Source organism: Sminthopsis crassicaudata, chromosome 2, assembly GCF_048593235.1.
Source record: "Sminthopsis crassicaudata isolate SCR6 chromosome 2, ASM4859323v1, whole genome shotgun sequence".
NCBI lineage: Eukaryota > Metazoa > Chordata > Mammalia > Dasyuromorphia > Dasyuridae > Sminthopsis > Sminthopsis crassicaudata.
Window position 1 is genome coordinate 679216452 of NC_133618.1, and position 14679 is coordinate 679231130.

Sequence of the window (14679 nt, forward strand, 5' to 3'; positions counted from 1 at the left end):
ACAAAAATCCGTCTGGACGACTCTTGCCGTGGACTTCGGCTTCGACTTGGGGAACGCTGGCTCTTGCCAGATCTAGAGGCACGTTGGGTTCAAAGTGGCGGTTCCTTTCTAGAAGTCACTAACAGATTTTGAAGGGAAAACGAGAAGGGTAACTTACTGTTTTATGTGCGAATCTAGTTCTTAAAGTCAGGGAGATACACACACTGTTGGGGAAAATCATCCCAGAATTCTCATGGAGAGACAAATGGCCTTTTTTTTAGACGAGACTAATAGGCTTATAAAAGACGAGTGTTCACACACTCTTATTATTGTTTAGTACTAATGTTATAATAAGGAAGTAATGTCAGAAAAGTATATAACAAAATGTGTCACAAAAGTCTCATAAAATCAGAGTACATAATAAAAAATTGTCACCAAAGTGCAGTAAAAAATCACATTACGTACTTTGGGGAACGTAAGTAGTTTTAAAAATGAACCCATCAGGTTGTTATGACGTGGAGAGGGAGGAGGTGCCGGCGACCGCCAGCGACAGCTTGCGGTGAGCTACAAAGGATGGAATCTCAAAGTGGAACTTTCTGGAATTGTTTTGGGTTAAAAGAACAGGCGCCTTTCCCTCCTCCCTGCCATTGGGACGGGGATTAGCATTGAATGGCAGGAGGAGACCCCTGTTCCATGGTAGGGTGCCATGTTTGCAGGTGGATCCATAGAGGGGTTTATCTGGGGGTGGGAAGGACCAAGACCTCGTGAATCTCTTCGATCTAGTCTGACCCCTCACTTCCAGTGCCCTTGTAATTGGAAGGAAAATGCCCTTCTCTGGGTGCCCCCTTGGACTTTTAGAGAGGATTCATTGTGGTTGGGGTTCAGGTACGAAGATGGTCTTCCCGCCTGCGGTAGGACCATTATTGGGTCTTTTTCCAGTAGATCAGGCGGGCTAATTCTCTCACCATTAAAAAGTGGCAGACAAATGAAATGATAAAGACATTTATAATTTATCTCAGGGAAGCTTTTTTTTTTTTTTTCTCCCCGCATACAGGCTTCAGCAAGCAGATGGTGGAAATTCTTAACAAGCATAATATTCAGTTTAGTAGTTTCGATATCTTTTCGGATGAAGACGTGCGCCAAGGACTCAAAACGTACTCCAATTGGCCCACTTATCCTCAGTTATATGTGTCTGGAGAGCTGATAGGAGGACTTGATATCGTTAAGGTGGGAACCTGAGAGATCTGCTGCTTTTTTTTTTTTTTTAATTTTTTTTTATTTTAATAATTTTTATTTACCAGATATATGCATGGGTAATTTTACAGCACTAACAATTGCCAAGCCTTTTGTTCCAATTTTTCCCCTCCTTCCCCCCCCCCCCCCAAGATGGCAGGTTGACCAAGGAATGTTAAATATGTTAAAGTATAAATTAAATACAATATATGGATACATGTCCAAACAGTTGTTTTGCTGTACAAAGAGAATTGGACTTTGAAATAGTGTACCATTAGCCTGTGACGGAAATCCAAAATGCAAGTGGGCAAAATTAGAAGGACTGGGAATTCCGTGTACTGGTTCATAGTTGTTTCCCAGAGTTCTTTCGCTGGGTGTAGCTGGTTCTGTTCCTTACTGCTCAATTGGAACGGATTTGGTTCATCTTATTGTTGAAGAGGGCCACGTCCATCAGATTTGATCATTATATAGCATTGTTGTTGAAGTATACAGTGAGAGAGATCTGCTTCTTGTTCTTAGAGCTTTGCAGACAATTTCTTTTTCAAAAAAGATGCTTTGTGGGTGCCTTTTAAAATTGAGCCCCCTAGACATAGGGCCATTCCTACAGAGAGGTGTGCCCTTGACTGTGGGGCTGGGGCGTGCTGGTGACCACACTCCGTGTCTGGCGCCTCTCTGTTGCAGGAGAGGGAGATCTTGCTCTCTTGTGTCTTCTTGTCAGTGATAATCAACGTCTTCAGGCTAGAATGAGATTATTTCTCATGTGCCTGAGGATAATAGTGGCACGAGGGGTTACTTATGGGCAGTATTTGAACTTGGAGTGACTTGACGGTCAATGGGAGCGTGGGGGAGGAGGTAAATGCCAGGTGCTCCTTCCTGATGGCATATTTATTTTAACTACTTTTCTGTCTCTTGTAGGAGCTGGAAGCATCCAATGAACTTGATACAATTTGCCCCAAAGCACCCAAACTAGAGGAAAGGTAAGGAGGTGCTTTGTTACATATTTTTTCTTTTAAGTTTTAAATTTTGTCTCACTCTCTGTTGCACTGTTCCTGTTTGGGATCATCTACTATGTTCATCGCACTTAACTTGTGTCAAAGGTCTGTGGTGTGCCTTTGAACTAGTAGGAAAAATGACAAATTCATGAGCCGAGGCAGGTCTGATTTCCGAATCATTGTAGAGAGGGGCTGAAGGATTTCCCTTTCAATTTATAGCAGTTCTCTTCTTGGAAGTCCACCGGGAATTTTCTCTGTTCCTTTGAGAGGCAGGATCCATTTGCCTCAGTTGGCCTGTTGTGGCTACAACTTTTCCTAATTTGTGTCATTTCTGTGCGTGTGTCCAGTAGGCCTAGGAGAGGGTCAAGAGGAAGTGTTATCTCTCTAATTTTCAAAGCTTCTATGTTATTATTCTCTTTTCCAGTTGCTTTTCAAAAAGACGACCATTTCAAGTTCCTAAAGGAACATGGGGTTTGCTTTATGGTAGACGAGTTTTTCTCTGCTTTGAATTGATGGTGTTCTGAGGCTTGAGACATGGTAGGGAGGAGATTGGAGATCATTCCCTTTCCCTTTCCCCTCCCCTTACTTGAACATAATTTAATTTAGAAACAAAATTTAATTTATTTTAAAATGCTTCAATACATCAGGTGCCACATCCTCCATGACTAAGGTTAGCAGTTGGGCTGGCAAAGCATGTTCTGTTTGTCTCCTGAAGTGAATTAAAAACACAGATCTGCCCACATGCCCTTGCTTCAGTTAGTGGACACCATCGAAGAAGGCAAGTTCCTCCAAGTGAATTCTCAGTGAATTAGGCCCAGGCTCAGCCCTTCTTTCAGCCACTAATTGCACGTTTGCTGCCTCTGTACCAAGAGGGCACAGGTGCAGTCCAAGCATCCTTGATCCAGGTTGTCATCAAGGCAGGATGGATGCCTCATGGGGCTTGTTGAGGTCATCCCACCAAAGGATCCAGCCCGAGCCAGCGAGTGCTTGTTTGGGCTTTAAAATGATTGTTTGGTGCCAGTTCTTGCTTCCTGTCAGCACACGCCAGCTCTTCCCTCCTTTTTGTCATTTGTTCTTTCTAACTGAACGAGCACTGTGGAGATGGGGGGATATTGTTAGAGGTCTGTTTTCAATAGGAAGAGGTGGACTCTGAGGTTGGGTCCTGAAGAGGGCTTTCCTAGGTGCACTTAGTGATCTCTCTGGAAGACTCCCGGCCCTTTTTCTCTTGGATTTTTGCTATATTCCTGCTAAGTACCCTTGGTATGAGTGAGGCAGCAGTAACTGTCGTTTTCCCTGTCATCTATTCAAGGAATTTTAAACTTTCCCCAGCAGACATGCAGTTAATCCTCTTCCTACTACCGTTAGAACTAAAATGGGTACATAAGGTGGTTTATAAAGTTGACTGAGAGCTGAAGGCAGTGAGGAAGCCTCTCTTCTCTGGCCTGTGTCCTGAGGTCTGAATGTTGATGGCAGGGTTAATCTGCCCCGTTCCCCAGATCTGATGCTGCAGGCAGCCCTCGGAATGTCCCCCCATCAATCAGCACCTGGCTGGGACGCTGTTCTGTGTGGCATCTTTCAGCCAGTGTCAGCAGCTTCCCTCTGGATGGCTTCCAGGTGGAGCAGTGCAGCTGAATGCATGTGGCCTGGCTCGGTGGCCCCAAGCCATTGTGGACAGACAGTGCTCATTCAGACTCTGGGTCCCGTGCAGAATTGGCTGCTTCTTTTTAGCATGAGGAGCCTGAGGGCTTAAATTGCCACTTTAAGGCACATTCGTGGCTTTATAAGCAATCTTGTGCTTTATAGTGGCTTAGGGAAGGAATGAAATAAAAGCAAATATAAATGCATTTACTTGTTTAATGTGAGCTCTCATCTCGCCGTTCCTCCAATGCACATGTTCCTGATGAAGGGGAGCCTGAGCTGTGTTTCATGATTGAGCTGAGCCCTTTATGTCCTCCTTCTCTCCGTAGGCTCAAAGTACTGACAAATAAAGCTTCTGTGATGCTGTTTATGAAAGGAAGCAAACAGGTAAGGACTCAGAAATGGTTTTGTGGGTAATTTCTTTGGATGTTACCATCTGCAGCAAGGGGACAGTTAGCCATCTTTCCTCACTTGAGCTAATGAAGCTGGGGGGTATCAGGAAGCTCTCCCTCCCTTAATTGGTGCTTCTATAGATCAAAGCAAGCCCAGTGCGTCGGGCGCTACTCGATCATCACCAGCTCCAGGGGGCCTCTCCGCTCGGTGCCAGACTTTTATCTGTCAAGTTGGTCACTGTGATGAAGGCAGTACAGGCTCTCCAGTCGCCACGTCCTGGCTGCTAAACTGCATTTTAAGATGGCTCTTGCTGCCCATGGTTTTTAGAGTACACTCTTTGGGCTTAGTAGATACTCAGAAGCAACAAACATGCCATTTCCAGAGTTTGTTCCTAGTTGTAATCTTGGGGCCGCTAGTCCTGGTGGCCCAGGCCATGGGAGATGGCTTTGGGGATCCATAGCCCACTGTGTGCCTGATGAGATGCTTTTATTTTAGACCCAGTAGGAGCGCTTGGGAATGCCCGTTATCCTTTAGTGAGAATTGGAGGAAGCCCCAAAAACTAATCAAAATGATGGTTTTCCAGAGTCCTTTCCTCGTACTTCCTTTAATCTTCAGAGTAACCCCATGAAGTAGGCAGAGCATGCAATGGCATGTTCATGGTACCCCTCAGGAAAGCCAGAGGTGGCACTTGGAGTCAGGGTCCTGCAGGCGGTGCCTCTGAAGGAGACTGCCCTCCTTGTCTCAGGATTTGTCGCCTCCTGCTCCACTGAGAACAGGGAAACAAGGCCGCTGGGAATCCAAAAAATACTCCTTTTCTTATTGATCTAAGTAAAGTAAGATTATTTATTTTGAACAATAAAAGAGTAGCAGACATGTTGGGCCTTCAATTTTTACTGAGAAGTGGTTTGATTATCAGCAAGAAGTTTATAGACCATTGGAACACATCTGCCTAGGGTGGAGGGACGAAAAGAAGAACGAAGAGGACGGCATCTCTAATTGTCCGTGATCCCCTGTAACCCTGGGATGTTTCCCTGGGGAGTAGAACGGATTGAGGGAGAAAGTTTGGTGTGAATAGAAAAGCTCAAGATTTGTGGAAAGGGTGAAAAGGAGGATGACTCCACTCACTTTCAAAGCCTAAACATAAATCTTGTTTTATTTAGATGGCAAAATGTGGATTCAGCAAGCAGATTCTAGAAATACTTAACAGTACTGGGTAAGTAAATGGCACGGAGAATTACTGGTTGGGCTGTGCTTTGGTGTAAGACAAATGCCCATCTTAAAGTTAGACTGTTTCTTTCCCACACTTGGTGGATATTTCTCCCACTTTGCAATAACCTTTTAAAGAAAACCTTTCTCTTCCTTGTCAGATGTAATGGGAGCAGCTAGGGAAATAGTCGTTGGCCAACCAGTAGGGGTGAAAGGTTATGCAGTTCCCACCGGCAGGAAAAGATACTTTTGTGAAATGTGGTTTGCCATTGTTTTTTTCTGTCTGATGGAAGAATAAGTAGCCCATGTATTGGTACTTGCTTCTGGAAATCCTGAGCACCTCAGGTTCTGTGGCACAGTTTGGGCAGGTTTGCCAGCATGGGCAACAGGCGATTTCCTCGGCGGTGAGAGTATTGACAAACATTCTGGCAAAATAATCATTGCCAATTTTTTTCCAGTCTGTTTTCCTGTAAATGCAGTCTGCCAGCCAACCTGCCTTCCACTAGAGAACCTGAAGTACTTGAAGCTCAGCTCTGTGTCCTTTGTGCCCTTCCTGATAGTCTTTCTAGCCACTCCCTTTCTCCTTGTGGAAGTAGAATCCCTATTTTGACTGCCACTGTTACCCTCTCAAGCATCCGGGTGAAAATTATAGGCAAAGGGAATTCTCTCTGTGCTCTGGAGGCAACTTGACCCAGCTCAGAACAAGTTAGGATTTAAGAACAGGCTTAGACAAAACAATTCCTCTCTTCACGTGAGTGCCCGTGGCTCATGCTGATGCCATTCTGAGAGCTTGTTTTAGGGGATCATGGTTACTTATCAGGGCGCAGGGCAGTCCCCCCCTCTCCAGAAGGGAAAGCTGTAGCAGCCAGAGATTTTGGACCAGGCTAGTTTTACCTTGAGCTCCCTCTGGGTGTGAATGAAAATGTCCTGAGTTTGGTACTTCAGGTTCCTAAAGTGAGGCTTGGTATTGTGCTCTGGGGATGCCTCCGGGGAGAAAGGCTTTTTCATATTTTTTTAATCACTTACCTTCTCATTTCTCCTCCCCCCATCGTCCCCGAGGGAAAGCTAAAACTGGCTGATCTCTGGTCAGAGCTCTGGACCTCAGGCAAAGGCCCTAATACTGACTCTAGGAACTAATTCTGAGCCTAGCAGCTGACCGACATCAATCATGGTTATTGGATTGCTTTTACACTATGGACTGGCAGCCAGTCTGTCCTCCTAAAATCAGTGAAGAGAAAACATGTATGTATGTGACTGGGACTGTCAGACCTACACAAAGACCTGCCCTTACAGTCCCATGGGGATTTAGAGAAACCGTGTGGCCCACATTTGAACTGTCCAGTATTGCTTAGCTCTGCTTAGCCTTGGGGCCTGCCTTCTCTCCGAGCCATCCTTTGGTCCGAATGGTGATGGGAGCTAGATTGCTCCATCTCTGGCTCTGCCTCAGATCTCCCCACAGTCTCTGCAGTGGCTCTGGAGGCTTGGGAAGAAGAGCTTGCCTTGTGACGCTTTGGCCAGTGGCTCGGGTCTCTGGGGTTTGGCTCGTTGTGTTGGGACTGAAGCTGAGGCTGTCGTGTCTGAGGGGCCTTCGGAGCCAGTGCCTCCTGACCCTGGGCACTCCCTGGCTCTTGCAGCCCTTTCTGCCCTCACAGAGGATGAACAGAGGGGTTCTCCCCGTCCCAATGGGCCAGCTCAGCTCAAGGAGGCTGGTCTCCAGGGGATGGAGGCGGTCACCATTTTAACAAGATGGGGCAAGGTTGTGACTGTCCTGGGCCTATGCTGAGGCCATTGGGCCTTGGATGGAATCATGGGCTCGATGACTTGTCTTTGCCATGCCAGCTTTTGTTTCCATAGCTACCTGAGGATGGCTCGAGCCACACAAAGGGTATAGAAGAGGTGGGTTTTGGGGGAGTTTTTGGCCTTTGTATAAACCAGTTGTGTAATTCTGAAAATCTTTCTCATTTCTTGTAGTGTTGATTTTGAGACGTTTGATATCTTGGAGGATGAAGAAGTAAGTCTCGCTCCTTGCCGATTCTGTCTGTTCTTTGTTTTGGTCTTCCTCACCTAAGAGTCTAGTTTGAAAAACATTGTCCTTGTTGTTTCCTCAGGTGCGGCAAGGACTAAAAGCGTACTCCAACTGGCCAACGTACCCCCAGTTGTACGTGAAAGGTGAGCTTGTTGGAGGATTGGATATAGTTAAGGTAAGAGAGCTGCTCACTTGTACCCTCCAAGGAAGAAATGCTACTTAACTCACTGTCTTTATAATAATGATTCTTGGCTTTGAAGGACTAAAGGGATGAACATTGGTTTTATTCAGGCTCCTTTTATACTAATAGAGAATTAAGGAGTCCTTCCCACCTCAAATCACCAAGATTCCAATGGAATCTTTGGGGCATCTTACAGAAAAATTCAGGGCTTTAATGATGATTCTTAGAAGACTCTCCAAAACTTGTCCCAGTATCCCCCTCCCCTCTCCAAACAGCTGTAACAGGGAAGCAAACTGGTTGACATGTTGGATTGGGGGGCACAGAACAATTGTCCCTTCTCATGTGGCTAATGCATGTCAGAGTAGCTACATGAACGCCGGAGTTTCTGAGGCTTGGGAGGCCCCCCAACCCGCTCTGCCATCCTGCCTCCAGGGACCTTTTCCTCTGGGTATGTGGCAAATTTTAACGTGTCAGGTGACGGAAAGTAATATTCCCTGTATAAGAAATTTATTGGGTGACTTTGCTGGAGTGTCTCCATTCCCGAAGCCTACCTGTGCTTCGGTAATTGATAGTATATTACTTATTCTCGGCATAAGCACTTTTGGAGGTCATCACGAGCTCCGTGTGTCTCTTTTTAAACCTGGAGTCTGTTCCTTTGACGACACAGCCCGCTTTCCCCTGTAGGTACGTTTTTATGGGTTTCTTTGCTGCTCAGTTTGAGAGTTGACATTGTTCTTCTCAAAGAAGGCAGGGAGACATTTTCCCCCCTTGCAAACAGCCTCATTCTTGAAAAGTGGAAGGTTTAATGTAGTAGTATTTTGAACAAGCCCCGAAGCAACAGAAATAGATCTGCATTTGTTAGTGCGTTTTTTGATTTTTGTCACAGAGAAGCCTAGTCTCCTCCACCCCAAATCCTCTGGAGCCCGGTCTTGTCGGAATGTTTGATGGCCTGTGCCTCAGCCAGGGGAACTCCTGGGAAGATCCAATCAATACAGCTCATTTAATTCTAAAAATAAGTTGTACATACAGTAACTTCTTTTCTGTCACCTCCCAGGGATTAGCCATTTTTCCTGGTCACATGCTATTATCTAGATGTGATTTGAAAAGATTTGCCGGATTTTCTGTTAACATTTTCACTTGGTTTGGTGGGGGTGCAATAATTCATATCCTGACATTTGGGTTCATTTCTGCCAATGAATGCATTTTCCTATTTTCTGTAGGCCCAATGTGATTGATTTTTTTTTTTTTTTTTTTAAGTTGAGGGGGGTTGTGTTTTAATTCGTATAAGGGAATCGGGTGTCCATTTTAAGAAAAGGAATGGGTGTATGCATTCTCTCAGGCCATGAGGAGAGTAGCTTGCTTAGGATGTGGAAAAGGGGGGAGCCGGACTTTTTGGCAGCTGTGACCCCCGGGGTCCTGGCTAGATTAATCCAGACCCTTTTGCAGTGGGTGCTGGCTTATAAAGGCCCATGCTCCTCTTCCCTTTAAAATGAGTGGGTACCCCTTCGGCATTCTGTATGTCAGGCCCAAGGTTCCCTGGTGCCCGCTTGCCTTGTTGTAGGCTTCCATTTTGGCCAAAGGAGGGCCCCAGGGCTCTGCTCTGTCTCTGCAGGGCTTTTGGCCATGTAGACCAAGGCCACTTGATTGACTTTGATGTGAAATCAGGCTACACTGGGATGCCCGTCCCAAGTACTGATGTGTTCTGCCCCTCTGACCGTCCATCCATCCGTCTCCCACAATTTTTCTGTTCCCCCCTTCCCACTTTTTACAAGGTGAAAGCAAAGAAAGATTCAGCAAAACCAAGCAGTGGCGCGCAGCCTGTGCCCTGGCCCCAGGGCCTCTGGTGTGACCACCTGTGGGAGGCCACACTCCAAATTACCGATAACCCTGCTCCAAAGGGCCGCCCTTCGGCAGGATCCCTGGCCTGGCCCAGCAGGGTGGTAATGCAGGGCGGCCTTTTGAAGGCAGAGCCCGGAAGGGGAGTGGGCAGCTCTCTTGGTGCCCTGCCAATTACCTGATGGGGAAGGATTGTTCTTAAGGATCCACTTGTGTAGAGAAGCAAATGGTTTCCCCAACAATCTGCTTTTCTCTGCACTGTTGTTCGTTTTTCACTTGTGTCTGACTCTTTGTGACCCCGTCTGGGATTTTCTTGGCAAAGATCCTGGAGGGCTGGCCATTTCCTTCTCCAGCTGGTTTTATAGATGAGGAAACTGACTTGCTTATGGTCATGCAGCCAATAAGTGTCTGAGGCTGGATTTGAACTCAGTTCTGACTTTAGTCCCAGTGCTCTGTGATGTCCCCTCGCTGCCCTTCGCACACACCCGGAGCTCAGGTTCTGCCTCAGACCTTCCCCTGCTGAGGTCCTGACATGAAACCTCCCTGAGAGGAGTCCTTACTCCCCTGACGTGGCTGTGATAATTGGGGAGAAGCCCCTACCCCCGAGGAGCGTGTGCTCAGTCACTGATTGCTAGTTGAGTCATTTGGTTCGGCAGGATCATCTCCTAGATGAAAGCACCCTAAGGGAGACCCCACGTGTTGTTCCTGGCCGTCCACCAGTCAGGGGGACCGGTGTGGCCACAGGTGCCTGAGGATGCGCTGGCTCACGATGGGAGGCGATCGCTGCCATCTCCTGGGCCGCTTTGGCCTCCGCCTTTACCCAATCACTCCTTCTTAGAGGAGGGATCGTGCACAGAGACAGACTCTCGTTTGATGATTCAATCTAAATAATCTTGAATCATTTCTCCTTTTAATTTTCCCATTTTGGATGGTCCTTCATTTGGGTGCTTGTATGTTTAAATGAAAGAGACTGCTAAAATTCACTTTCTAGGCCTTTGGCTCTTTCTTGCAGGTCTTTGGTGTGTAAATGGAAAGGAAGCTCCTTACTTAGAGGGTTTTTTTTTTTTTTTTATTTTTGTCTTTACAGGAACTGAAAGAAAATGGCGAATTGTTGCCTATCCTGAGAGGAGAAACTTAAGGTGCTGCAGGCCTGCAAAGTCCTGCCCAAAGCATTTCCCGAGCGTGGAACAAGTCATGAGTCAGTCCTGGGGAGTGAGGAGGAGCCAAGGGCTTCTTCCCCTGTCAGTCACCTGCGTCTGTCCTTCCTGCCCAAGGTCACGCTCACTGTACACGTTCCCGTTGTCCCCTTCCATAGGATGCTCGCAACATCTCAAAATTCAATTAAAAATGAATGCATTAAAAAAGTTTTCTCTTTTTTTTTTTTTTTCTTAAAGCTGATGCAGTATGCATAACTCATTATAATTAAGCCAATTAAGGCCCTCTTGACATTCTATACGGATGGCTCATACCAATTAGAAAGTGTAGCATATAATCATTAGTAGATATATCATTAGGTAGGCAGTACAATCCACTTGACGTTAGTCTCCATTATTCATACACCAAGCCAATGGCTCCCCTCACTGGCTGTTAGATCTCTTTGCAGCCCTGGAAAAATTGTGGAAATGTGTGTACTTGGGACAGGTGGGATTGCAGAGACAGAAGCACTGCCCCGATTTTAGATACCCAGAAAAATCCTAGGGAATGGATTCGACAAGTCTGACATTGTTTTCAGATTTAAAGACCCACCTCCAGCTTTGCAAATGGGCTAAAGTCTTCTAAGCTGTGAGAATTTCCCCGGCTTTCTTTTGATCCTAGCTCAGGTATTGAGGTGATGTCGATGAGCCCAGAGTGGGGCCTTCATCACTTGGAGATGGCAGCTGCAGCAGCGCCGCCTCCTGCTTCTGTCACCCTTGTGGGCCCAGTACTGAGAGCGGGTGGGAAGAAGGGCCTTATTCCCAGTCTTAGAAGAGGAGCTTGGTCTCTGGGAGGTTAGGATGGAGCCAGCAAGCTCAGAGCTGCCCTGGCTGACTCTTTAGAGAAGCATTGGATGACTGGGCTTTTATGGCGTCAGGTCACTGACGTGCGTCACTCACCGCCAGCCTGTGTCAGCCCTATTCACGGGCCACTGTACAGAACCGGAAGAAATTGAGCGCCCTTGGCTGGAGGATCTGAGTGGATGTGGATTATGTCAGCTGGACCCTCACTGCTGAGAGGCAAACATTTTTCTCCCTCTAATTGATTTTCCCTCTAAAATGCTCTCCACAATGACTGTTCCTAAATTTCCCTTCCCCTCCCTAAAAAATAGAGGCTGTTCAGGAGAGCGTGCTCTCCTCTCCCCCATACACCCTCCTTCCCCCTGGTTTCTGGGGCTCCCCGGTCCCATTTCCTCTTGACTCTAGCCTCTAGCCATTACTATCTGCCGGCTCCTTCCCTGAAGCCTGCTCCTTTCTTGACTTTCTCTGTCCTTCAAAAGCCTGTCACTTGGTCACAACACCCCTGCTAACACTTCTCTTTTGGCCTTCTGTCCCCCAGAAAGTGGTCTACATTTGGCACTCCTCTCCTCAGCTTTCTCTCCTTTGGCTTCCAGTCTTTCAACTGAAACTACTTTCCAAAGTTACCAACCAATGCCCTTTTATAAAAAATTAGGTTGTATTGTCTTTTTGAACATCTCATTTTCTTCTGGTGCTTTCCTTAAAGTTATCCCATATACACATCATTTTTTAAAAGAAAAAGGGAAGATCAGTGTAACTGATCCATTGATCTAAAAGGTCCGGAAATCCTCCCTACTCAGCGCCCACCCACCAGGCCAGGCTAGACATCTTCCCGGGGATCTGTGTCACATTCCCTTGGAATCGCCTTGGTTTGTCTCTTGGTTGTGGTCATTGCATCTCTTGGCTCTACCTCACTGTTTATTTCTCCGGTGTTTCCATCGTCTCCGTGTGCCCCTTTGCTTAGCCATTGGGGAGTAGATGGGCATCTGTTTGGTCCCAGGTGCTTTGCTGTCACCCAAAGCACTGCTATGTGTTTTGGTGGGTATGGAGACTTTCTTAAGGCTTCTCAGGATTTAAGCCTAATTATGGTCTCTGGTCCAAGGAGCATTTGGGCCACTTTATTTGCATCATTCCAGAGTCCTTTTCCCATTGATTCACAGCTGAAGAAGCACTGTTGCCCCAGGGCACTTCTCCACCACTGAAGTGGAGCCTGTCTTTGGTGGTTTTTAGGTAGGTGCAAGGAGTGTTTGGGTTTGTCATAGTCTGTTTTGTGGAGCGTAATTTCCTACTTTTGTTCAGTTTGCAGTTCTTTTTGTGACTTGCTGGTTCTTTGACTTGTGCACTGGGCGAGCAGTGATCTCTGAATTTCCAAGTTGGGCAATCCCTTCTCAGGCCTGATCCTTTAGATTGCCTGGCTGCATTTGGTAGCTCATCGCCTTCTCTTGGCTATCCTTCCTCTCTGGGTTTGGGGACACTGTTCTCTCCTGCTTCCTCTCTCCAGGACTCCCCAGGTCCCACCCATGAGCCGTCAGGCCCTGTCCTGGATATCTCTGCGGTCAGTTGCAGCCCTCCTGAGCCCTGGTCTGTGCCTCAGCAGAAATCCCAAACAATTCCTTCTTTTCCCAGCCCTCTCCTTTTCTTCATGCCCTCAGGAGTCCCCTGGACTCTCAGTGTAAGGGTCAGCCTTGCTTGCCCACTTGTGCTTCCCCCACAGTCCCCTTCTCCCCACAGACCCCTCTCTGAGTCAGCCTGTCATCACCTCTCGGCTCGCTTCCGAAGCTTTCTAGCTCATTTCCTTGACTCCCCTCACCTCTGCCCTCCCTGAGCACCCACCACTGGCTCACCGTTCCCTCCTGGATCTAACATGTCGGCTGGCATTTACGTGTCCAGTCTTTCCCTTTCCCTGTGGTCCAGTAGCTTCAAGTGCTGTATTTGAGCTGGCTGTTCCCAGGCTCCAGTGAGAGATCCATGCCCAGCTATTGTCTGGCCACCTTCAAGGCCTGGCTCAACTCCACCCTGTAGGAGGCCTTCCCCAGAGGCTTCCGCCCCCTCAGCGCCCTTCTGAACCACCACGTCTGCCTCCCAGAGCTGGAGCTCCGGGGTTGGGGGCGGCTTTTGGCCTCTTTTTTTAATCCCCCATACTTAGAGCGGTGTACGGAATATGAGAAAATAGAGGAAGGGATTGGTTCAAATGTGAAGTAGACTCGGGCTGGCCCAGAAAGCAGATCAGAAATGGACACCTGCCCTCCTGCTGTTTGGCTTCCGCTGGGCAGGGAGGGAGGAGCCGGCTCCCCGAAGACATCCAGGGTGGGAAGAGAGGCCGCTCCGAGGACATCAGAATTATTACCTTGTCCTTTCTGCTTGGGGATTATTTATTAAAATAGAATTAGCGCTGGTCACACTGAGCCGCGTGGATCCTTAGCCCTCTTCCAATTTCTGAATGTCACTGAAGAGAGGATTCCGAAAAGGACTCTTGAAGGATTTTAACTCATGACAGAAGTTCCAGAAATCAAAGGCTTCTCCCTGAATCAAAGGGAAGGAATTTTCTGGTGAATTGTCATTTTCTGGCAGAAAGTCTCTGATGTTGTGATGGGATCGAGGGACTTCCATGCGCTTATTTAAACTGATTTTTTAAGTGATGTGACAGTTAAGGCAGTTAAATTGAACAAACATTGATCACCTAACCTATGAGGCACCGGGTGGGGTGTGACCTTGTATTTGCCTTTTTTTTTTTTTTTTTTTTTTTGCTGAGCAATTGGGGTTAAATGACTTGCCCAGGGTCACACACTAGGAAGTGTTAAGTGTCTTGAGGCCAGATTTGACCTCAGGTCCTCCTGGTGCTCTCTCCACTGCTCCCTCCAGCTGCCCCTGTGTTTGCCATTTCATGGGGTGGTGGGTGTGAAGGAAACGACTGAGGCAGTAGTAATGGAGATGAGACACGCAGATGAAGCACTCACCGCACTATTGATTGGCCCACAGTGGGGAATGGAGATTTGTCCTGGGATTTCGCTGATGGAGGCTCTCCCAGGTGGGGAAATGCTTTCCATTGATGAATCGGCAGGATGTGTTACTCCCCTAGAAGGGCACGTGAAGGTGGTGGCTCTCAGGACTCTACGTGTTCACAGAAAAGTCACAGGGAGAACTCAAGGAGACCGGTGGCTTGTCTTTGACCTTCATTGTCGTCTCAGTGGCTTCCAAAACGCT

The 14679-nt window shown here is 47.3% G+C and overlaps 1 protein-coding gene across 2 annotated transcripts in view; it reads left to right on the forward strand.

Annotated features, from left to right (window-relative positions):
• GLRX3 (glutaredoxin 3) overlaps window positions 1–10848 on the forward strand; it is a 32769-nt gene extending 21921 nt beyond the window's left edge. The window contains exons 5-11 of one of the 2 annotated variants that reach the window (XM_074297193.1): window positions 1034–1206; window positions 2128–2189; window positions 4172–4229; window positions 5396–5448; window positions 7413–7452; window positions 7550–7642; window positions 10572–10848. In XM_074297193.1, the coding sequence (XP_074153294.1) occupies window positions 1034–1206; window positions 2128–2189; window positions 4172–4229; window positions 5396–5448; window positions 7413–7452; window positions 7550–7642; window positions 10572–10622 (530 nt within the window). In that variant the 3' untranslated portion in view covers window positions 10623–10848. Of the gene's footprint in view, window positions 1–1033; window positions 1207–2127; window positions 2190–4171; window positions 4252–5395; window positions 5449–7376; window positions 7453–7549; window positions 7643–10571 lie in introns of both variants that reach the window. The other variant, XR_012487221.1, reaches the window with a different exon arrangement.
• The last annotated feature ends 3831 nt before the right edge of the window (window positions 10849–14679 follow it).